Here is a 23,494-nt window from a genome sequence, read left to right as displayed (position 1 = left end):
CTTACCCAAAAGCTCTACACAGATTCCAAAGCACTAGGGAGACGAACAAGAATGCTTGGCTCCTCTAGGAACAAATATCCCATCACCCCACTGTGCTTTGCAGGGCCTCACTTTACCCCCATACCCATTTGCTTGTCCCCTTCCAGGGCCTCCCAGAGACCAGGCCCTGGACCAGGTCCTCTCCTGTGTACCCCTCACTTCTTTTCCTCTGTGCTCTAAGATAGACCCAGCTCCTTCCCTGTACCAACTAATTTTGCTCTGAGACTCCTCCTCCTCCCCCCTCTCCCCATAGCATTTCCTCTCTTTCCTTTAGTTTCCCACTGGACCTGGCCTAGGACCTTTCCAATCCTTTCCAGGCTCAGCCTCTACCCTTGTTTAGCCGCTAAGGCAACAGCCAAGATGGTAACTTATCTAAGCCTAAAAGAAAAATGTAGGCCTAGGGAAGGACAAGGCATGGAACTAGGAAAAGAAGCCAGCACTACACCTTCCAGTTTCTCTGGTACCCTAGACCAGGCTCACAGCTCAGCTGCTGGGAGCATCAGATATACACCCCACCCCCATCCTTCACCCCAGCTCCCTCTCTGGCCCCAGCCCCCTACAATCCGCTGGTCTCCAGGCAATGGCACAAAAGGAAAGTAGAGAGGGGCCTTGGAGGCCCAAGCAGAGCTAGCTGTAACCCAATCCAACCTGGTACCTGAAGGGGGCTGGGAATGTTGTCAGAGAAAGGCACCTAGCTAGGATGGAGGAAAGAAAAGACAAGGGTTAGGAATGGTGGCTACAGCCACAATAGCCCTGGCCAAAGCCTAGGAGTTTCTGAGAGAGCAGCCCCAGAGAAGTGTAGCGAGCCCCCGGGGCCATATAAGGGTGCTGGAAGGGGGAAAAAACGAGGAGCTTACATAGGAATTCAAGGGCACAGGGAAGGAGAGGGAGCAAGAAGTTCTTTGAACTGAAAATAGCTGGGGGATACTGGAAGATGGGTGGGGAGATGTGGCTCCTGGCTTCACCAGTGCAAGTTTCTGTTAGCCCTAAAGTGAGAAGGAAGTCTGAGGGAGCCTGGGACCAGAACTTGGGAGGATCCGCGGGAGGCGGGCAGAGGGTGCAACCTTGAAATTCTTCCCACCCCAACCTCACCTTGGCGTCTAGTAAGGTGTCCTGCAGAACTTGGGCTCCCCCTAGTGACCACAGCTATTCATGGGCAAATGCCTGCAAGCGTGAGCCCTAGTACCCTAAGGATAGTGATGTTAGGGGGATTGTCCCCCAAGGCGGACTGGGTGCTTCAACCTCACAGCCTCACTGGAGCTGAAAGGTTAAAGGGCCTCTGTCTACACACTGATATCCTCTCAGTCTGGCTAACGGGGAGGCTGGAGAGCACTTCAGGTGTGGCATCCATTTTACTGGAGAAGTGGGATTCCCAAGCTCCTGGTGCCCGTAATACTTCTTCTCTCCCTTTCTTCTTTGGTTCTGTATTCCAAAGGAATTGGTGGCCATGATACTCTCATTTCAAAGCCATCCAGAATTCTGTTGAGGACCAGTACAGGAGTGCTTTAGTTATTGGTCTACTGCTTTGTTCGGTCCAAGACTTTAGGAACCAGAAATGCTTTGTTCCTCACCCCAGATACACTCAATCCCTCATGTTTGAGTAACTCCAGTACCACAGGTTAAGAGTCCTTAGTTCAGCCAGGTGTGGTGGTACAAGCTTTTAATCCCAGCACTTGGGAGTCAGAAGCAGGCTAATTTCTGTAAACTTGGGGCCAGCCTGGTCTACAGAGTGAGTTCCAGGACAGCCAGGGCTACACAGAGAAACCTGTCTTGGGAAACAAGAACCCCACCGATCCCACATCACCAGCAATGCTGCAAACTTGGTCATGAGTTCAGTGGCTTGCCACTTTTTGAGCCCTCCCCAGCTCTGCTACCTAGGATCGCCAATATCCAGTCCTTTCTCTTCCTCCTCTCACATGGAGTAAGAGTCCTCAGACAAGGGGTGGTGCACTGTGATTCAGACTTTAATGGTGGTGGTCATTTCAAAGCCACGAGATGGTGGCAACTGTGGGACATGGCGCAGGGGAGTGAGGCAGCGCTCTGGTGCAGCCGGAGAAAAACCGAGGAGCCTAGGGCTGGGGAGAGGGTTAGAGGAGAAAAGCCTCCCCAGGTCCACAGCCCCATTCTGTAAAGTTCCGAGCTTCGGTTGGTGCACCAAATGAAGCAATTGCTAAGGCCCTTTTCTGTTCCCCTCCCCATGCTAGCAAAACCCCCCATCCTAGGTCATCTAGGAATGAAGCCACATGAAATACTGATGTCCTGTCAAGTTAGGTCACTTTCAGACTGGAGAGTTACAGGAGATGACTGACTGACTGACCAGCTGAGAAATAAATAAATAAATAAATAGATAAATAAATAAATAAATAAATAAGCAAACAAACGAACTGTGCTTGTGTATGTAAACACATACACTAAAGCCTCAACCAAGCATGACCACACATCCAGCACTCCCCAAACACCAGTTCTATGCATAGTTCAAGGCTTATACACACCATGGTAAGCACTGAAACACCCCTGCTCCGTGATCCCACTTTAAACACCCCAACACATCAATCCTGAAGCTCCTGTCAGACACTGTAGATTCTTCTGTGGACCTCCTTCTAATCTTCTTTTTTTTTTTTTTAAAGAGAAGAGAGAATAGAAGGGAAAATGGGAAGACTGAATCCCCCCAAAAATGGGGCCCAGAGAGGAGGAAGAGCAGAGAGAGCAAGGGGGTTGTGGAAGCCAAGAACAGCCGGAGCAGGTGAGTCGAGGTGTTCTGGGTGACTTGGGGCTCAGGGTATCAGAGTGACTATGGCAGGTCAGGTCGGGACAGCAAGAAAGAGGCTCCAGGAGAATGAGATGTTCCCGTGTTCAGGCAAGCGGGGCTGGGGGAGGGGGATCACAGCACACTGGGATTTCGGAAATTATGTCCCGCGAAGCGAGCTTCGTCCCCCAGCTCTTCCTCAATTCTGACAGATGATCCGGAAGGGGGAGCAGTCAGGGGAGAAGACGGGATCAGCCTTTCTCCCTGAGTCCCTCAATGCTCCCGCTTTGAGGGCTGCCCCCAAGGTGAACGGTCCCTGGCTTTCGTGGTCAGTTAGTGATCTGTCAATCCGACCATCCTTGAACCCACTTAGCAAAACTATTTTCTTGGCATCAACTGCTATCCAGGTCCTGGATGCAGGAGGTGGAATGGTGACCTAACGGGGTGTTTAGACCCCGGGTTTCGGGTTCTTGTTCTTCGGGGACCCTCCTCACCTCATGAGCTGGTTGTACTTCGCCAGACGTTCAGATCTGCATGGGGCGCCAGACTTGATCTGAAACATTCCAGGAGATAGGCAGCTTAAGGATTTCCTTCGCCTGATAGGACACCCCTACGCCCCCACCCCTGACACACACACACACACACACACACACACACACACACATACGTTTTTTTATTTTGAGACACTTTTATGAAGGTTGTCCTCTAAAGGAACAGGTTAGCCTAGAATTCCTCATCCTCCTGCCTCTGCTTCCGAAGTGTGGAGACAAAAGGCACGCACGGCCAAGTCCAGGTCTTTTTGTTTGTTTGTTTTGAGACAGAGTTTTACTATGTAGCCTGAGCTGAGCTGGAACTCCCTACATAGACTAAGCTGGTATTGAACTTATAGAGATCCTCCTGCCTCTGGCTCCTGAGTGCTGGGACTAAAGGCGTGCAATGTCATATCCTACTCCCCCCCCCCATTTTTTTTTAAATGGAACCCAGGGTCTTGCACGTGCTAGGCAAGTACTGTATAAATGAGCTGAACCTCCAACCCTGAAAGATCTGTATTTGTACTAATTAATTAATTATAAAAATTAATGCTTTAAGTTGTGTCTGTGTACACGTCTGTGGATCTGCTTATGCCATGGTGTGCACGTGGAGGCCAGAGGACAACTGGTGGGAGTTCCGTGGGTCCCACGAATCAGACTGAAGCTGAGAGTCAGGCTTAGGACTGGGCTGAGCCATCTCACCAGCTCAGAACATCTACTCTTTTTACTATTTATTAAGACAGAGTCCCTCGGTGTAGCCCTGGGTTTCCTGCTATACTCACTGTACAAACCAAGCTGGCCTTAAAGTCACAGAGATCCACCTGCCTCTGCCTCCTGAGTGCTGGTATTAAAGGTGTGTGCCACTATGCCTGGCCAGACTTCTACTCTCAAACTTCTCTGACTCTCAAATTTTCGGCAGGACAGTAACTACCTGGGTCTAGAACCCACCAACCCCACAAAGACCTCTCCCAATCCCACAGACTGGCTCTACTCACCTGGCCTGTACATAATCCAACAACGAGATCAGCAATGAACGTGTCCTCCGTTTCTCCAGAGCGATGGCTCACCATAACCCCCCAGCCATTCTCCTGGGCCAGCTTGCACCTGCAGGGTACGTACACCAGCACTGACCTGCCCCGAAGCACGGCTGCTCCCTCCCAGCCCCGGGCTTCACCTATGTCAGGAAGCACCTGGAGGAAGGTGACTAAGGGGCGAGAGGGCAGAGCGGGAAGTACAGAGAGAGACTAGACATGAGAAGAGTGTGAAGGGTTCGCTGGGATCCCTGGGCAGAATCCAGCTAGGAGGGCGCTCCCTAGAGGAGTCCTGGAGAAACGAGCACCAGATGGGCGGAGGCCAGAAGCCACTCACGCTTGGATGGCTTCTGTGACGGAGCCGATCTGATTGACCTTAAGCAGCAGACAGTTGCAGGCCTTCTCCTCCACTGCCCGCTCGATGCGCTTGGGGTTGGTCACCGTCAGGTCATCGCCCACGATCTGGATGCCGACGTTGGCTGTGAACTTGGACCAAGCTGCCCAGTCGTCCTGGTCAAATGGGTCTTCAATGGAGACCACTGCAGAGGGAGTGGAGAGGGGACTGGTTCTTCCCGGAGAAGCCTGCTCTGATGGAGGCCAACTGCCTCTGTGGAGCGGGACGGAGGTCCTTGGTGGCTGTGGGGAATCTGTACCCCAGTGAGACTCGCGCCCCACCTCCCCCAAGGCAGCCGCACCAACTCCATTCAGTATCCACCTTCATCAATCAAAGATACAAAAACCTGGCACTTTTCTGTCACATCCATTCATGGTTTTCCCATCCCTGGCTCCATCCAGAGCCCTCCCTAGGAACCAAGTAGCTCTCAGAGCCCAGGGTCTGAAACAGACAGAGGAGCCCCATTCTGTGATGAGTCCTGGGACTACATGCACAGTCACATGACACTCAAAGCGCCTCTCTGCAAGAACCTACTGCCCCTTCTCCTTGCTTCTCGGCTTCCTCTGGACCTCACCTGGCCCCAGACTCTGCACCCATAAAGTTCACCTTTGCCTAGCTCCGTCCTTTCCCTTCCCTATCTCCCACAATCCCTCACTCTCACCAGGATAGTTCCGGACAAAGTCCTGGTAGAGTACTCCCAGCTGGTCCCCAGTGATGTATCGAGAAGGATCAGCGGGAGACTTGAAATCCAAGTCATATTTGCCATCGCGGTAAAACTCAGAGGCAGCCACATCCATACCGATCACCATCTTTTCCGTGTAGCCAGCCTTGTCGATGGCTTCCTTCACCAGCTCCAAGGCTATAGAAACAAATCCAGTGAAATTGTAAGTCGGAGAAATAGGTGTGAAGGAAGGAGGGCAAGAAAAGCAATTCAGAGTGGAAGGAGGGGACTGTTGGGGGGGAGGTGTGACTAGGGTCTGTGGAGGGAGGCTATCTAGGGAGACAGAAGAATAGAATTGTGTTACTAATTACTAGTGTCCATCTCCCTCCCCCATACTGCACCACACATCATACTGGTGCTGGGACTTAAACCTAAGGCCTCGTTCATTTGAGGCAAGTTCTCTGCCACTGAGCCACATTCCTGTCCCTTTTTTCTTTCTCATTTTGAGAAAGTGTCTAAGCTGCTCAAGCTGGTCTCGAACTCACTCTGTAGCTAAAGCCTACCTTGAATTTTCAGTTCTCTCCCTCAGCCTCTAAATGGTTGGGATGCTAGACCTGCACCACCAGGCCCTGGCTAGTGTGTGTGTGTGTGTGTCCCCACGCGTGTATGTATATGCTCCATGCGTATGCTTGAACCCACAGATGTCAGAGAGTGTTAGATCCCCTAGAACCATATGGATGCTGTGAACCAAACCTGAGACCTCTCATGACAACCCTTATGCTTCGGCCTCCCAAGTGTTGGGGATCCCAGCCAATAACTCTTCAGAATTCAAATGTCCTTAACTAATAGCGGCTTTCTCTAGTATCACCTCATGCTAGCATTGTACATATATTATTTCATTTAATCCCCACTGATACTTCTAGAACTCAAATCATTCCTTCCCCTGCCACCCGCATTGTTTTGTTTTGAGACTGATTCTTACAATGTAGCCCTAGTTTCTAGCTCCAAACTCTCTGTATAGACCAGACTGGCCTTGAACTCAAAGATGTACCTGCCTCTGTCTGAGATAGAGGCAGGTACATCTGGCATAGAGGCAGGGATATACACCTCCATGCCCTGCTCAAATGCTTGGCTCTTAAAAAGACCACTTCTGTGTCTTTATTATTATCATTATTCTCTTTTCTTCTTATTATTATTAATTATTTTTTAAATTTATTTATTATTATATCTAAGTACACTGTAGCTGTCTTGAGATGCACCAGAAGAGGGCATCAGATCTCATTATGAATGGTTGTGAGCCACCATGTGATTGCTGGGATTTGAACTCAGGACCTTCAGAAGAGCAGTCGGTGCTCTTAACCACTAAGCCATCTCTCCAGCCTCCTAATAATAATAATAATTATTATTATTATTATTTTCTTTTCTCTTTTTAGACGGGGTTTCAAGTAGCCCAGGCTCTAAGCTCATGACAACCCTTATGCTTCAGCCTCCCAAGTGTTGGGGATCCCAGCCAATAACTCTTCAGAATTCAAATAAATACAAGTAGTCTGATTCCAGAGTCTGCATGAATGTATATGAATACGTGTGCACTTTCATGTATGTGCATGTATGTGCATAAATTTGGATGTGGTGCGGTGGCCTCAAACAGGCTGAGTAGGTGCTCTACCTCTGAGCCACACCCCTACCTAGTACTTTCACTGTTTGTTTGTTGGTTGGTTGGTTGGTTGGTTGGTTGGTTGGTTTTTGATACAGGCTTTCATTGTGTAGCCCTGGCTGTCCTGGAACTCACTCTGTAGACCAGGCTGGCCTTGAACTCAGAGATTCTTCTGCCTCTGCCTCCCACATGCTGGGATTAAAGGCGTGGGCCCCCACTGCCTGGCTAGTACCTTGGCTTTTAACCACTACCTTTATAGTTCTGGTTCTCCTGCAGCACAGGAAATATAGGGATCCTAGATACCCAAGGGGCTGGGAAGGGGATGGTACCAATGTGGAATTACCTCCCTGGGGCATGGTGTACGTCATCTAACGAAGACCGTGGCATTAAAGGATGAAATGGGCTTTGCCCAGACCACTTAACCAATATTCTCAGCCATCCAGTGAGGACCTATGCTAACTAACAGGTTTGGATGGGCAGGTAACAGACCAAGCTCCAAGGTCTATGAGTGAAATTGGAAGGCCTGGGAACCCACCCTAGGGAATGCTTGCTACCTCTTGAGATTTTCAGTGGCTCAAGGACCTCCCACCAGTACCCTGCAGGACCCACCAGTGCCAGCTTTCCCATCATGAGACTCAGAGCTGGAGGAAGGGCTCCGGGGCCTCACCTTCGCTGTTCTCCAGGATATTGGGGGCAAAGCCACCTTCATCCCCCACGTTAGTGGCATCCTTGCCATACTTGTCCTTGATGACCCCCTTGAGGGTGTGGTACACCTCTGCCCCAAGTCGCATGGCATCCCGAAAGCTCTCAGCACCCACTGGGAGGATCATGAACTCCTGCATGGCCAACTTGTTCCCAGCATGAGAGCCACCATTGATCACATTAAAGGCCTGGGGAGTCACAGATGGTCACAGAGTTACAGGAGAGTCAGAGCGTTTTCCTCCTGCCCCTGAGAATGCTAACCTGAGATGCGCAGGTGCCAGGCTCAGGTCTCAAGTTCCCATCCTTTCTCCTTAGCTGCCTGTTCACCTTCCTCCCTCATCCCTCACCTGGTCGCATGCTCCCTCCTCCCCTGGGAGAGGCTGGGCAAGTACAGCGCTCACCGGCACAGGCAGGATGAGGTCGGAGTTCCCAGCTAGCTGAGCAATGTGGCGATAGAGAGGCAAGTCCCTCTCAGCTGCCCCAGCCTTACACACGGCCAGGGACACACCCAGGATGGCATTGGCCCCAAACTTGGCTGGGAGGCACAGAGGAAGGCACTGAGTAAAAATGTCCACCTCTCTTGTAGCCCCTGCCTCCACCTAGGAGACCTCCCACCCCCCGCCCATCCCCAACAGCAATTCATTTTCTACTACTAATATTGGGGGTTGGGGACAGAGGTGACAAGAAAGGGAAGACCTCGCCTCTTCCTAAACATCCCTTAGACTACCTCATGCCAACTCCTGTCTTCATGCTTTGAGAAGTTCTTCCTTCTGTCTAATGTCACCCCCTCCCACTGCCATGTGGCTTTGGGTGAAGGAGGAGGAGAGTCTCTGACGGTCTAAGTGTCCCCAGCATGGCTCCTCAGTTCTTGTGCTTACCTATCCCTCCCCGCCCAGCCCCTGCTTACATTTATTCTCAGTCCCATCCAGTTCCAACATCAGGTTGTCCAGTTTCTCCTGCTCCACCACGGAGAGACCCTGTGGGCAGAGCCAAGATGGAGGATGAACCCAAAGGCAGAGGGTCCCCTATTCACATAGCCTCAAGTCTGAGCAGGGGACCACCAGATTCCTGTCCTGCCAGCTTTTGGAACCTTGAGTTCCTGTGGGGGAGTAGGGGGCAGTAAGCAGTATTTTTCCCACCCTTGCAGTGTAAAAACAATTCCTAAAGAGTGGGGGGTTGGGGTTGGGGATTTAGCTCAGTGGTAGAGCGCAAGGCCTTGGGTTCAGTCCTCAGCTCTGAAAAAAAAAAAAAAAAGGAATGGGGGGTGGGGTTTGGGAGGATTGTGGGTTGTTGGTTTTTATTTGTTTGGTTGGTTGGGTTTTTTTGCCTCCCCTTGTCCATCCCTGGATCCAAGATTTCTCCTAGGATTCTGTCGTAGCAGCCACCATCCCCACCCCCCACCCCCGAAAGAGCGGGCCTCACTGAGCTGATGAGGGCTGGTGCAATCCTGCTGTTGATGTGGTCCACTGCCTTCAGGACACCTAGAGAAAGGAAAAGGGGGCTGGTCAAGCCAGGAGGTGGGGGTGGAGAGTGAGGAGGGACAGGGGACTGGGGCATGTTAGGAGAGGAGAGTCATCCATCACCTTTGCCTAGGTAACGCTGTTTGTCCCCATCCCTTAGTTCCAGGGCCTCATAGATGCCGGTGGAGGCTCCACTGGGGACTGCAGCCCGGAAAAGACCTGGAAGAAGACATGCCGTGAGGAAGGAGGGAGGACCCTCTGGGGCCTAGGATTCTCTGAGCCTTCTAGTCTAAACTCCTGCCTGCCACATCCACAAGGTTCCCTGACACTACACACAGATACACGCACTCTCACAGACACCGTGCCATCTGCACAAGCCGGGCCACCTTGTCCGCCCACTGAGGCCTCATAAGCACAAGTGGGAGGCCTCAGAAACAGGGCTATGCTAGGGGCAGAGCATGCGTGCTCCTGTGCTCATATAGGCAGGACCTTTCTCACGCTGAACTAGAACACAGACCCACCGAGCCTGGATCCACGAGCCAAGGAAGATCAGACTCCACAATCCAGCCTTGGGAACTTGGCCTAGCACCCCCGGGGCTCCTGGATTTGACCCAGCATAGGGGGAAGTAGGAGCTAAGGACAGTCCATGCTCCGCCCATCACCTTTGGCAGTATAGAGATCCACCTCCACGGTGGGATTCCCACGGGAGTCCAAGATCTCTCGGGCCCAGATCTTCTCTATAGACATGATGGCTGGGATCTCCTTGGGTGGAAGTGGAGGAAGGAGAAAGATAAGAGGCTTAGAAGGGTGGAGCCTGAGGCCAGTGGGAGGGGCCAGAGGCTGGGAGGGCTGGCAAAGAGGTTACTGCAGTGGGTAGGGGGTGGGGAGGAGCGGGCTGCAATCAGGCACTGTAGAAGGGGTTCTCCCTTCCTCGTGGAGAGAGGAGAAGGTCAATGCAGTGAGGAAGGGGAGGTCACTGCAGTAGGGGCGGAATACATCTCATGACAAGATGGGAGAACACCGCAGTGATGAGGGGAGGGGCAAGCAGCGATTTCTTCGCCCCTCAGCAGCTTCACCGACCAGTGGGGTTCCCCTAGATTTCCCCAGGCGGGATGGCTGCCAGACTGGCATTTTTTTCCTTGGATCTTGGGACAGAAAGAAGAGGGATTGTCTGGGCAGGCGGATCCCCAACTTGACAGCCCATATACACAAGGTCTAGACAACACTCCGGGGTCGTCACCTCTCTCCCAAACACGAGTTCCTCATTTCAAGAGGAGTCTGGGGACAGCGTCCTGAGACCAGGCCTCCAGTCCCTAGGGGCTACAGTGGGGAATGGTGAGGTAGACCCATCACTTTTCTACCCTCGGACAAATTCCCCACTCCTCCTATCCCTCCCCCAAACATCGGAGAAAAAGAAATGTCAGAGAGAGGGGAAGAGAAGGAGGGGCCAAAGGACGAGTCTAGAGCAAGTCTGAAGCAGCCAAGGAAGGGTGAGAGGGTATCTTCGCAAACGCAAAAGAAAAAAGGACGTGCCAGGAAAACAACCGCCTCCTGTGGAGACATCGAACTTAGGAAACAAATCGGCAGGACCCTACACGAATACTGGCGCGGGGAGAGGGGCAGGCGAGGGTGGAACCGTGCAGTTAGAGAAGCGGATGCAGAAAGCTGGTACCTAAACCAGGAGGAGGTGACAGCCAGAAAGCCGGGAGCTGTCCGGGAAGGCCAGAGATGGAGGATGCCAGGGAAGGCAGGTGACAGTCAGGTATGCAGCGTCACCCGCCCGGGGCGCTAAGCCTAGGACAACGGGGAGTGGAGGCGGCAAGGAGCGAGTAAGGGGATGCGGCCCGATACCGGCCTCACCTCGAGGACTGCAGACTCAGTCGGTGGCGTTGGCGGTGGCGGTGGCAGTGGCGGTGGTGACGGCGGCGGCGCAGAGAGAGCAGGAGTGGCGGTGGCTGCGGCTCCCAGCGCGGGCGGGGGGGTGGGCAGGGGGCGGCGCCTATAGAGCGGGGCGGGCGCATGTGACCCGGGGGCCCCGATGAGTCAAGAGCTGCAGGCGGAGACGCACGTACGAGCGCGGGTGGTGGTGGGGAACCGAACGGGTGGGGGAAGGGCCGGGGCGATCCAGGACCAGGCTGGCAACCCCTTAAGCACACGGATGCTCATAACCCATGTCCAGCCAACTCGAGGGAAGCAGGCGTCGCCTCATTCCAGTACTGCGGCAGGTACTAACCCAGACGGGCGGAGAAACCCACCCACAGGGGTTCAGGAACTCGGTCACACACAAGAATATAAAAATGCCTTTTTATTTGAAACCTCAACTGGCCCATCACAGCCTACTTCCTCAGCGCCTCTCTCCAGACAACACCTACTAGCATCCTAGTTACCCCAGACCTGTGCTTAGGAGTTTAGGCCCACAGAACAAGCCACACAGACAGATGACTGCCAAGGAGCCTTGGGATGTGATGGATTTCCAGTCTGGGACAAAAAGGAACATCTCCTACTTCCTGTGACGGGGCTATGAATGTGGTGGTCCCCCACTGGAGTCTTATCAGTTCTTGGGGCCAGTGTCCATGGCTTCCTGGAAAGAGAGAAGAGAAATAAATCAATCGTGTGCCCGACTGGAATGCCCACATCCCCAGGCCTCTCAGTCTCTGCCTCACTCTGCCCTCCTTTCGCCTCCCCACCCTGGTGTTCTGTTATTTTTAGCTTCAGATTTTGAGTGCAGGATCTTTTCCCTGGCCCAGCTACATCCTCCATACACCACTGGCCACCTCTTTCCCTCATGAGCTCCTTCCCACCAGTGGTCTCTACCAGCTATATCTATACAGCGGTCTTCATCCCCCCCCCCATTAATTCTTCTCTCTACTGTGGTCTCCTGTGTCTCTTATCACTTTCTGGGCCCCTCTCATCTTTCCTTCATATCTAAGCTACCTGCAGCCCCTAACTCTGGCCTCTCGTCCCGTGTGCCCAGCCTTTGACCTCCTGGGGCTTGTCTTCCTGGCATCACCTTTACTGTCCCTGCAGGCTGGAAGAGCCACTAAACTGGTGGCAGGTATGGTTCCATGTCCTGGTCCGGATCGAGATCTTGATCCTGTTCCTCCTTCAGCCTCTGACGGATCTCCTCGGCCTCTGCCCGGTCTTCATCCTCATAGAATTCTTTGTCCAGGCGCTCAAGGTGCGCCATCTGCACCAGGGCCTCCTGGCGGTAGTCGGTCTCATCCGCACATGGGTTGTCCAGCAGCACCAGGGCTCGAAGCTTGGGCAGGTCCCGCAGTTTGGCCAGCTCTGCCAGGTCACTAATCATATTGCTCCTGTGAATGGGGTCGGGGAGGGGTTGACTCTCAGGAAAATGGGCTTTGATTGTCAGCTAGGATTTGGACTGTCTTTGTAAGACTGGGCTGCCCGGAAGCAATGATGGTTGAGGACCGACTTGGCAGGATGCATTTCCCTAATCCCTACGCTTCACAGAATCCCTAAATGCCATGTGATGTGTCATCATTGGGGCCGGGCAGTGGTGGCGTATACCTTTAATCCCAGCACTTGGGAGGCAGAGGCAGGTGGATTGCTGAGTTCGAGGCCAGCCTGGGCTACAGAGTGAGTTCCAGGACAGCCAGGGCTACACAGAGAAACCCTGTCTCGAAAAACAAACCAAAACAAAAAAGTTGGAGCAGCAAAGGTAGGCCTCATCCCAGCTTGTATTCGGAGAAGAGGGGCAGATGTCCCTTGTGGGAGCAGACATTTTGTGTCAGGGGTTGGAAGGATCAGGCGAGCAGAGGAGGAGCTGGGATCCAAGAGTGGGGTGCTATGGGGTGGGGGCGCTTCCTTCGGGAAGGAACAGAGAGCTAGGGATGGATTGGGCCTCCCAGCTTGAGTAAAAAGTCTTCTAATGTACTTCTTTGTATTTTTTTTTTTTTTTTTTTTTTTTTTTGGTTTTTCGAGACAGGGTTTCTCTGTATAGCCCTGGCTGTCCTGGAACTCACTTTGTAGACCAGGCTGGCCTCGAACTCAGAAATCCGCCTGCCTCTGCCTCCCGAGTGCTGGGATTAAAGGCGTGCGCCACCACGCCCGGCTATGTACTTCTTTCTAAAACTGCATTGGGATGGCCATGCTCCTGCTTTCAAGCATTTATGAATCCACTCCTAAGCATCCCAGACTGATCTCCATAGATGCTCTGGGCTGGAGCGTCCCCCACTTTGAGCTCTGCTGGCATTTTGTTAGGCTCGATGATCAAGTACGTATTTCACATGCACAAGGCCCTAGGTTTGATGGATAGAAAACAAAGAATTGTCCATCAGGAACAGGAGCTTAGAGAAAACTCCCTCCGATCATGTGTATGTGTGTGTGTGTGTGTGTTGGAGGGGCTGACAGATGACAGAGTCTGACTCTGCAGCCCAGGTTGGCCTCAAACTCACAGAGATCCTCCTGCTTCAGCCTCCTGACTACTGGAATTACAGGCATGAGCCACCACATCTGGTTCTTTTTGTGGCTGTTACTGTTTATTTGTTGTTGATGTTGACAGAGTCTCACTATATAGATCTGCCCCTCCCCTCCTCAAACTTGCAACAATCCTGCCTTTAAATCCCAAATCCTAGGATTATGGGCATGTGCTACCACACCCAGACTTGAAGTTTATTTCTTCCTTCCTTCCTTCTTTTTTTTTTTTTTTTTTTTTTTTTTGAGACAGGGTTTCTCTGTGTAGCCCTGGCTGTCCTGGAACTCATTCTGTAGACCATGCTGGCCTCGAACTCAGAAATTCACCTGCCTCCCAAGTGCTGGGCTTAAAGGCGTGCACCAACCACACCCAGCCTTTTTTTTTAATTATTATTAGATATTTTCTTTATTTACATTTCAAATGTTATCCCCTTTCCTAGTTTCGCCTCCAAAAATTCCATCCCCTCTCCTCTCCTCCTGCTCTCCAACACACCCACTCCTGCTTCCTGGTGCTGGCATTCCCCTATACTGGGGCACAGAGCCTTCACAGGACCAAGGGCCTCTTCTCTACTACATATGCAGCTACAGCCATGAGTCCCACCGTGTGTTTTCTTTGATTGGTGGTTTAGTCCCAGGGAGCTCTAGGGGTCTGGTTAGTTCATATTGTTGCTCCTCCTGTGGGACTGCAAACTCCTTCAGCTCCTTGGGTACTTTCTCTAGCTCCTTCATTGGGGACCCTGTGCTCTGTCCTCTTTCTTTCTTTTTCCAAGACAGGATTCCACTATGTAACCCTGACTGTCCTGAAAATCACTCTGTAGACCATGCTGGCCTCGAACTCAGAGATCTGCCTGCCTGCCTCTGCCTCTGCCTCCTCTCTGCCTCTGCCTCTGCCTCGCCCTCTGCCTCTGCCTCCTGCCTCTCCTGCCTCTCCTGCCTCTCCTGCCTCTCCTGCCTCCCCTGCCTCCCCTGCCTCCCCTGCCTCCCCTGCCTCCGCCTCCCCTGCCTCCGCCTCCCCTGCCTCTGCCTCTGCCTCTGCCTCCTCTGCCTCTGCCTCTCTGCCTCTCTGCCTCTGCCTCTCTGCCTCTCTGCCTCTCTCTCTGCCTCTCTGCCTCTCTGCCTCTCTCTCTGCCTCTCTGCCTCTGCGCCTCTCTGCCTCTCTGCCTCTCTGCCTCTTTGCCTCTCTGCCTCTCTGCCTCTCTGCCTCTCTCTCTGCCTCTCTCTCTGCCTCTCTGCCTCTCTCTGCCTCTCTCTCTCTGCCTCTCTCTGCCTCTCTCTGCCTCTCTCTGCCTCTCTCTGCCTCTCTCTGCCTCTCTCTGCCTCTCTGCCTCTCTGCCTCTCTGCCTCTCTGCCTCTCTGCCTCTCTGCCTCTGCCTCTGCCTCCTGAGTTCTGAGATTAAAGGTGTGTGCTGCCACCACCCTCTATCGGACTACATCTTGTGTTTAATATAGTAGGTAAAAGGCTGTCCTTTTCGGGTAGTGCTCAGTTCAGGAATAAAGAGACAAGGAATGGAAAGGGTAACTGGGGCCTAGGAGAGGGAGAAAGTCAGTTTACATTTACATAGGATACAGCCAGGAAAAGGGCACTGGAGTCAGACTGTGAATCACTTAAAAACAGCCATAATGGCAGAGACCTTTAACCTGTCAGCATCCAGGAGGCTGAGAGACTGAGGCCAGCCTGGAGAACATTGAGAAACCCTTATATTTAAAAGTGAAAAAGAAGCTCAGCAGTGGTGGACAGTGGAGGTGCACGCCTTTAATTCCAGAACTCAGGAGGCAGAGGCAGGGGGATCTCTGATTTCAAAGCCAACCTGGTCTACAAAGTGAGTTCCAGGATAGCCAGGACTACACAGGGGAAAAAAATTTGAGAAAAAAAAATAGAAAAGAAAGAGAAAAAAAAAAAAAGAAAACAGACTACTTCTGAGTCTTTTTGGTATCCCTAAAACACAGAATACGCCCTACTAAATACAGGATAGTCTTATTCACTATAAATTGAATTAATATAAGAATCTGGAGCTCCCAGGAAGATCTTTGTGTTGGTCTTTGAGGCAAATGCAGAAAAAAGGACAGCAGAGGGCAGGATTAGAAGGACAAGGTGAGGACCCAGTTGGGAGTTACTGGGAGAGGACCACGGACTCAGGACTCGGAAGCTGCTCGTGGTGATGGACGGGTGCGAGGTGGGTCTTAGAGAGGATGCACACCCATACCTCAAGTTGAGGTACTGCAGCGACTTCATTTCCTGGGAGAAGCCGTCCAAAGTTTCAATCTGGTTGTCTCGCAGATGCAGGGTGGTCAAGGTGCTCAGGTTCTCCAGGCCCTCTACCTTCTTCAGCAGGTTTTGAGCCTACATCCCAACATATGGTAACATTGACACAGGGTGGGAAGCAGAGAGAGGGAGTTGGAAAAGGATGAAGCCAAGAAGAAATCTGAGTAGCGTGGGCATGGAGAAGGGGGGTGGGGACAGATGGTGTGATTAGAGAATGAAGGAGTGCAGACGTAGGTGTGGTGGCCCATCCCCCAAATCCTAGTATTCAGGAGACAGAGGCAGGAAAAGTGTCATGGCATAGAAGCCAACCTGGGCTACCTCATAAACTCCAGGCCTGCTTGGAGTACAGTGTTAGACCCTATCTCAAATGGCTCTCCTCCCCCCCCCCCACCACCACCACCAAAAAAAAAAAAAAAAAAAAAAGGACAAAGGGGCCATTAGGATTACTCAGTGAGTGTTTGCAGGCACACCAACAGCCTGAGTTCATTCCCCTGTTCATTCCACACATGGTGGAAAGAGAGCCAGCGCTCAAGTTCACCCTCAGGCTGTGCTGTGCAGGACCCACACACAAAGACAAACATAATTGTAAAGTGATTTTAACTAAAAAAATGAAAAGAAGGGTTGGGGCGATGGCTCAGAGGTTAAGAGCACTGGCTGTTCTTCCTGAGGTCCTGAGTTCAATTCCCAGCAACCACATGGTGGCTCACAAACATCTGTAATGGGATCCAGTGGCCTCTTCTGGCCTGCAGGCATACATGCAGGCAGAATGTGGTATACATAATAAATATTTTTTTTAAGAGAAAGAAGCCCAAAGACTAGATTTCTCAGAACGACAACAGCAGCAGCAGCAGCAACAACAACAACAACTCTGTCAGTAGAAACTGGAAACCCATCATTGCTCTGGGCGAGGGAGGAAGTTTTGGTGGCAGAGCTCTCCTATAGCACCGCACCGACCAGCTATAATCTAGTATTTTTGTTTTATGTGTTTATGTCTGTGTGTGCACACACTGTGTGTGCATGCAGGTGTGCATCTGTGCACTTGGGAGGCAGACGCAGTTGGATCTCTGAGTTTAAGGCCAGCCTGGCCTACAGAGAGAGTTCCAGGATAGCCAGAGCTACACAGAGAAACTCTGCCTTAACACAACACAACACAACACACACACACACACACACACATGAGGATTATAACAGTAAATACTGGAATCCTAGCACTTGGAGAGGTGGAGGCAGTTCAGGTCAACCTGGGCTACATAAAACCCTGTCTCAATAAACAAATGAATATAGCAGTGGCCTTCTTCGCCTGTTCTCTGTACCTGAAAAGCGCATCTTGCAACAACCTATATCAAAACATTTTCCGTGTGCATTGTTCACACAACATATACTGTAGTCCTGCTTTCCTCTCCCCTCTCCCCTCCTTTCCTCCTTTCCCTCTGAGAGACAGAGTCTTCTCTGTAGCCCAGGTTGGCCTCTAACTCCTCCTTACCCAGCCTCCCAAGTGCTAGCATTATATTCATAAGCTTGGACTTATTGTTTTAATTTTATATTTGCACAGCATCAGGTACCATGAGAGGCCTTGTCACCACCATGGTACTGGAGTTACCAGCTATGCTCCCTTCCCTATGCCACCTGAGGGCCCCGTGAGCTACCAGGTAGAGATTCTTCAGCTTAGGAAGGCAGATTCCCTTTGTGGATTCCAGCTGGTTCCCCCGAAGCTCTAGGGTGTGCAGGCTTGACAGTCTCTCGGGGTCCAGACCAGTCACCTGGTGGATGCGATTCCCTGTCGGAAAAGAGGGAATCGAGGACTCAAAGGCCCATTGCGAAGGTTCAGCAGGAGACATGGTGGCTCCCCTACATCTTCTCCCACTCTGATGCGGGGTGGTAACACCTTTGGAGCTCTGAGGCAAGTGGACCAGGGTTTGCCCACCTATGCTCTGAGAGTGAATTGGTAATGCCCGAGCAACACTCATGACTGACGTCCTTCTCTCCTGCACATCTTTGGTCAGGTGGTATTTCCCCTCAGCAACCAGTTTGAAAGTGTCATCTGTGCCTAGGAACCTGAAGCAGCAGGGTCACAAAGCTATGGCCTTCCTGGGTTACTACTGAGTGAGTTCAAGTCCAGCTTCAGAAATTTATCAGACCCCTTCTCAAAATTAAAAGAAATTTTTGGGGCTAAAGAGATGGCTTTTAATGGCTCAGAGCACTGCCTGCAGTTCCAGAGGTTCTGAGTTCCATCCCTAGCAACCGTGTGGTGGCTCACAGCCCATCTCGGGTGGTTTGAATATGCCTGGCCCATGGTGTCTCTTCACAGCAATGTAACCTTAACTGACACAGAAGTTGGTACCAGGGACTGGGCTGATTGCTGTGATATGCCTGACCATGTTTTTGTTTGGAGAAATATGGACTTTGGGACTGTGGGGTATTACCTTAAAGAGACACCATGACCAAGGCAACTCTTATAAAGGACAACATTCAATTGGGGATGGATTACAGTGTCAGAGGTTCAGTTTGTTCATGTCTGAAACATGGCAGTCTGTAAGGCAGACATGGTGCTGGAGGAGCTGAGAGTTTTTGATCAGAAGGCAGCCAGGAGGAGATTCTGTGTCACACTGGCGAACTTAAGCATATATATGAAACCCCAAAGTTCCACCTCCACAGTGACACACTTCCTCTAACAAGGGCACACCTCCTCCAATAAGGCTTCACCTCCTAACAGTGCCACTTCCCATGGGCCAAGCGTATTCAAACCACCACACAGCATCTATAATAAAACCCAGTGCTATCCTCTGGTGTGCAGGCATACATGCAGACAAAGCACTCACTCATCCATAAAATGCATAAACCAGCTAACCTTTAAAAATCTTATAAAAATAAAATAAAAGTTATAATAAGGGCTGGGATATGGCTTGGGAGAAGAGTGCCTGCCTAGCATGCACAAGACCCTAGATTCAGTCCCTTGTACGAGAGAGAGAGAGAGAGAGAGAGAGAGAGAGAGAGAGAGAGAGAGAGAGAGAGAGAGAGAGAATCTTCACCAGATCCTTTTGCAATCTTTCTCCAACCTATTTTTCTTTAGAATTTATCTCCTTTTTGAGTTATGTTTTCTGTTTTGTTTTTTAGACAGGGCCTCACTCTGCAGGCCAGGCTGACCCCGTTCTACCTCCAGTGCATCGGGATGATGGTTTGAGCCTCCCTCCACACCTGGCTTGTATTTGCTTACTATGCTCACGGTTATCTGTCTATCATGCTAAACTAGAATGGACTCTCCATAAGAACAGAGAGCTTTGGCTTTGCTCATTGTTGTGTCTCCAGCATGGAAAACTGTCATAAAGAATTTTACGAGGGGCTGCAGAGATGACTCAGTGCTGAAGAACCCTGGTGGCTTTTCTCAGAAGACCTGGGTTCAGTTCCCAGCACTCACATCAGGCAGATCGCAGGAAGCTGACATTTTCTTCTGGTCTTCTGCAGACACCTGCACATACCCGTGTACATGTAGTTAAAAATAAATTTTAAAAAAGAATACAATTGGCTGGGCAGTGGTGGCACACGCCTTTAATCCAAGCACTTGGGAGGCAGAGGCAGGCGGTTTTCTGAGTTCGAGCTCAGCCTGGGCTAACCAGAGAAACCCTGTCTCAAAAAACCAAAAAAACAAAACAAAACAAAAAAAAATACAATTGATTTTAGTAAGCCTCTCTCTCTCTCTCTCTCTCTCTCTCTCTCTCTCTCTCTCTCTCTCTCTCTCTCTCTCTCTCTTGCTAGGCCCGGTATAAATATATAGACAAGGCTTTATTGCTGAGTTGTATCCCCAGTCCAGCGTGTGCCTTAACAAATGAATGCCTGTATCCACATGGCTGAGTGGCTCAACCACCAAACATGTACTTCCTGCTTCTGCCAGCTCCATGCTAGGAAGGGAAGGTCTGTGTATCTCTTCCTAAGGACCCACCTTTGAGATCCAGGCTTCCCAGACGGGGATGAAAGATGCCTTCAGTGTCTATGATCTGGTTGTAGGAAAAGCTGGCGATCTGCAGGTAGGGCAGTTCATTCATCCGGGCACTCCGAAGCTGATTGCCATCGGCCTTGAGCCACAGGAGGTGAGTGAGACTGTTGAGCGGCGATATGTCTGTAATGTGGTTCTCAGAAATATCCACATAGCGAAGATGGATATAGGAGCGCAGTAAGGAGATGTCTGTGAGGTCCCTAGGAAGTGGGGGGTGGGGTTGGGGTAGACATCCACCAGAAAGGATAAGAATCCGGCGAGAACTGGCACAGGTGCTAGGACAGAGAGCAATGCAGAGAGGCCTTGCACTGGGATGACAGAGACGGAGGGGAAGAGGAGGCAAGTGGGGTTTTCTTCTTGTTTTTCAGTGCAGAGATTAAAACTAGTGCCTTGCACATGGCAAACGACCTTTCATACTACTAAGCTACATCTCAGAGCCAAGCAGAGACTTCCCACAGAAGCTTCAGTGTGTTGTCTTTGGTGCTGGGGATGAACCTGGAGCCTTGTGCATACTAGGCAAGTTCTCCACTGCTAAGCTACCCTTCCAGTCACGGAACAGTCCCGGACGGACGTTCTGAAAAGCGAAGCCCACCATGTCTTCCCATGAGCTCTAGCCCAAACACTCAGGAATGAGAAAGGGAAGGCACGAGATGCTCCCGTCTCGCAGTCCTCACCTGTCCTTAGCCTCCAGCTTAATATAAGCGTGAGCCAGTCCACTGCCAATCTTGCAGAGCAATGAGAGCCCTTCCTTCATCATGGCCTCCGAGATGGGGGTGGGCAGCCACTGTAAGAGGTGAGGAATACAGGCACCCCTCTCCAGCTCCCCTCTAGTCCCGAGCCCCGGGAGCCCTCCTGAAGCAGGCTCTCACTTCCTCAGAGGCTTCTTCTGTCTCTTTCCTGTAGTCTTCCCATTCCTCTATCTCCTTGTCACTTTCCAGTTCATCCTGTTCTGCATCAATGTCATCCACGTCATCTTCATCCGACATCTTTCTCCGACCTGCGCTCTGGAGTCAGATGAAACTCAGTCCTGGTTCTGAGAAAGAAGGTCTTAGCTCCCACCCCCACCAACCCTCCAGTCCCTCATCTCCAGCTACAGGTGCCTCTGTCACCTCTGAACTCCCACCTGAGCATCTTTCCTCATGCTGGAGACCGTCTTTGGACTCCCAGTCTCTGCTCGGAGTCTCCTCCCCACTCCACCCCTGCTCCCTTTGGGACACTTTCCCACACTCCCAGACTGTTCCTGCTGTCACTTGCCTCCAACAGTGTCCCAGTAGCCCAGCGTCCTCCTTCCTCAATTCCCTTTGATACAGTTCTACATGTCCTCCTAAAATCTCCCCTACCTACTCATCCTCCCCTTCTTTACCCACACCTCACCTCCGGGTTCCCTTCCACCCCAACCCCTCTTCTAATACGGTCTCTTTGCTTAACACCACCATTTCCCTGACACGAAGTCTTCAACCCTCCAACCCAATTCGCCTTCAGAAGTGGGCGCAGACCCTGACTCTGCTCCTCTAGAAGTAGTTAAGGAGAGGATCTTTGTGCTGAGACTCCAAGACTGTCTTTTTTTTTTTTTTGGAAGACGCAACGGGGTAGCCGGAGTTATATATTGTTGTTATGGCAACAGGGGCGGGACGCTTAGCTTTGCAGCCAGCTTCCGTTGAGAGCTTAGAGTACCTCAACCGCAAAGCAAAAACTCTAACGCTCCTATTTCCACCCTCAGCGGGTAGTTCAGTGGTTGCCAGGTTACGAGGCCAAATTTCTAATCCCAGGAACCTGGAGGAGGCGAGAAAAGAGTGTCAAGGAGTTAATTGTCGGCGGACATAAAACAATGGTCCAATATTAACAGCAGCACTGAGAAGCGGGAGGGAGGAGGGACTGGCCATTAAGTCCTTAAAGCAATTAGATGTCCGTATGCAAAGGAATTGGGCTTTAAGACTATCCCTAAGAAGCAAAAAGGAGATGGATGAGGGGGGGAAAGGCACGAAGAGAAGCAAGAAATACTAAGTTATGGGATTTGTTGCTGGCCGGGGTCAGCTCATTTACTTCGAAGGTGGCCTGGTGGTGCAAACCTTTAAGACCCAGCTTTGCGACCCCTGCGACCCCCTCTTGCAGGAGAGATGACTCAGAGATTAAGGGCCCTGGCTGTTCTTCTAAAAGACCCAGCTCTGTTCGAGCACTCACAAACCATCTGTAACTCCTGCTCTAGAGATCTGATGCCATCTTCTGACCTCTACATGCACTGGACATGCACATAGTGTGAGTACCCACGTACGTACATACGTAGTCAAACGAGCATACACGTAAAATAATAAAATTAATACATCTAAAAAAATAAAAGGTCTGGCTTGGAGTCTTGGTAGATCTGCAGATTACTAGCAGTTCTCTAGAATTCTGTAGAATACATGTAACGTTAAGAACTGGGAGGAGTCTGCTGAGCTACTCTGCGACTTCGCTGTTGCTGTTTTCCTCTGAAGCAGCAGACTTTCTATGTAAGCCAGGCTGCCTCGAAGTCACTCCTTTCCCAGCCTCTTAAACGCTGGGATTACAGGTGAGTGCAACCATGCCCAACTAACACTATCTTGTGGAGTCTAAGGGAAAGAGAATGCTTGATACAGGAACACATGGGACTAATTGTTACCTGCTTTATATAAAATGCAAATTGGAGGCTAGAGAGATGGCTCAGGGGTTGAGAGCACTCGTGCAATTGCAGGGGACTCGGGTTTGGTTTTCAGCACCCACAGAAGGTGGCTCCCAACCATCTAGGACTCCATCTCCAGGGGATCCAATGTCTCTGGCCTTCATGCACACACACACACACACACACACAACCATACACTTAGGTAAACTAATCTTTTTAAAGATTGCAAAGTGGTCTGATGGAATGTGTGGGCTGGAAGTCAGGAAGTGGTCCTTTGGATCAGTCCAGCTCGGGGAACATAATAGACAAATCTGTTCTCTTGGTATCAAGGAACAGGGGGCTCTAGCAACAGCGGTAGCTTTAAAGCATAAATTCTGGGTTCCAAACAGCTCTGCTACTCAATAGCTGTGTGTTCTTCAGCCTATATCATCTATAAATATATTGCTGAATTATGCTTGGTGGCACACGTCTGTGAACAGCAGCTGTCTGTAAGCTGAAGCGGGAGAATGTTCCGGGCTAGCTAGTTTCAAAATGAAACACCGTTTATCTCAAAGAATTAGAGAGTTTTCAAAAAACAGTGTAAGTGGTTTTGCACTTGGTTGACCCATAGTAAACAAATCCTTGCCCCTGCCCCTGCCCAGCCCCACCCCAGTATTCTCAGTACTGAGGTTATGGTGAGAAAATAAATTAAAAATGATATTTTGAGTCAGAATGTCACTGTGTAGCCCAGGATGGCCTGGAATGTCACTGTGTAGCCCAGGATGGCCTGGAATGTCACTGTGTAGCCCAGGATGGCCTGGAATTCACTGTGTAGCCCAGGATGGCCTGGAATGTCACTGTGTAGCCCAGGATGGCCTGGAATGTCACTGTGTAGCCCAGGATGGCCTGGAATGTCACTGTGTAGCCCAGGATGGCCTGGAATTCACTGTGTAGCCCAGGATGGCCTGGAAT

General features: G+C 51.1%; 2 protein-coding genes across 6 annotated transcripts; both read right to left on the bottom strand.

Moving 5' to 3' along the window:
• Positions 1-1,980: 1,980 nt before the first annotated feature.
• Eno2 (enolase 2) lies at positions 1,981-11,183 on the bottom strand. Of its 2 annotated transcripts, none has more exons than XM_021164902.3 (12): positions 11,078-11,183; positions 9,880-9,979; positions 9,341-9,436; positions 9,180-9,238; positions 8,665-8,734; positions 8,159-8,292; positions 7,723-7,945; positions 5,402-5,599; positions 4,684-4,885; positions 4,311-4,419; positions 3,280-3,338; positions 1,981-2,990 (listed from the first exon to the last, which is right to left on the bottom strand). In XM_021164902.3, the coding sequence occupies exons 2-12, from the start codon at positions 9,962-9,964 to the stop codon at positions 2,921-2,923; spliced, it is 1,305 nt and encodes a 434-aa protein (XP_021020561.1). In that variant the 5' UTR covers positions 9,965-9,979; positions 11,078-11,183; the 3' UTR covers positions 1,981-2,920. The 2 variants fall into 2 exon arrangements, with proteins under 2 accessions (XP_021020561.1, XP_029334854.1); XM_029478994.2 differs by having other exon boundaries at positions 10,890-11,162.
• Positions 11,184-11,507: 324 nt separating this feature from the next.
• Lrrc23 (leucine rich repeat containing 23) lies at positions 11,508-21,650 on the bottom strand. Of its 4 annotated transcripts, none has more exons than XM_085839924.1 (8): positions 21,580-21,650; positions 20,775-20,909; positions 20,580-20,689; positions 19,852-20,105; positions 17,561-17,691; positions 15,856-15,992; positions 12,228-12,531; positions 11,508-11,798 (listed from the first exon to the last, which is right to left on the bottom strand). In XM_085839924.1, exons 2-7 carry the CDS (start codon positions 20,889-20,891, stop codon positions 12,258-12,260), a joined length of 1,023 nt encoding a protein of 340 aa, XP_085696050.1. In that variant the 5' UTR covers positions 20,892-20,909; positions 21,580-21,650; the 3' UTR covers positions 11,508-11,798; positions 12,228-12,257. The 4 variants fall into 4 exon arrangements, with proteins under 4 accessions (XP_085696050.1, XP_085696051.1, XP_085696048.1 ...); XM_085839925.1 differs by lacking the exon at positions 21,580-21,650 and adding an exon at positions 21,402-21,558 and having other exon boundaries at positions 19,852-20,009; positions 20,775-20,938; XM_085839922.1 differs by lacking the exon at positions 21,580-21,650 and adding an exon at positions 21,402-21,554 and having other exon boundaries at positions 20,775-20,938.
• Between the last annotated feature and the right edge of the window lie 1,844 nt (positions 21,651-23,494).

The sequence above is a fragment of the Mus caroli genome, unplaced genomic scaffold (genome assembly GCF_978045245.1).
Source record: "Mus caroli unplaced genomic scaffold, Mus_caroli_1 scaffold_7, whole genome shotgun sequence".
Taxonomy (NCBI): Eukaryota; Metazoa; Chordata; class Mammalia; order Rodentia; family Muridae; genus Mus; species Mus caroli.
Note: the sequence above shows the minus strand (reverse complement) of the source record. Positions and strands in the feature narration are given on the sequence as shown.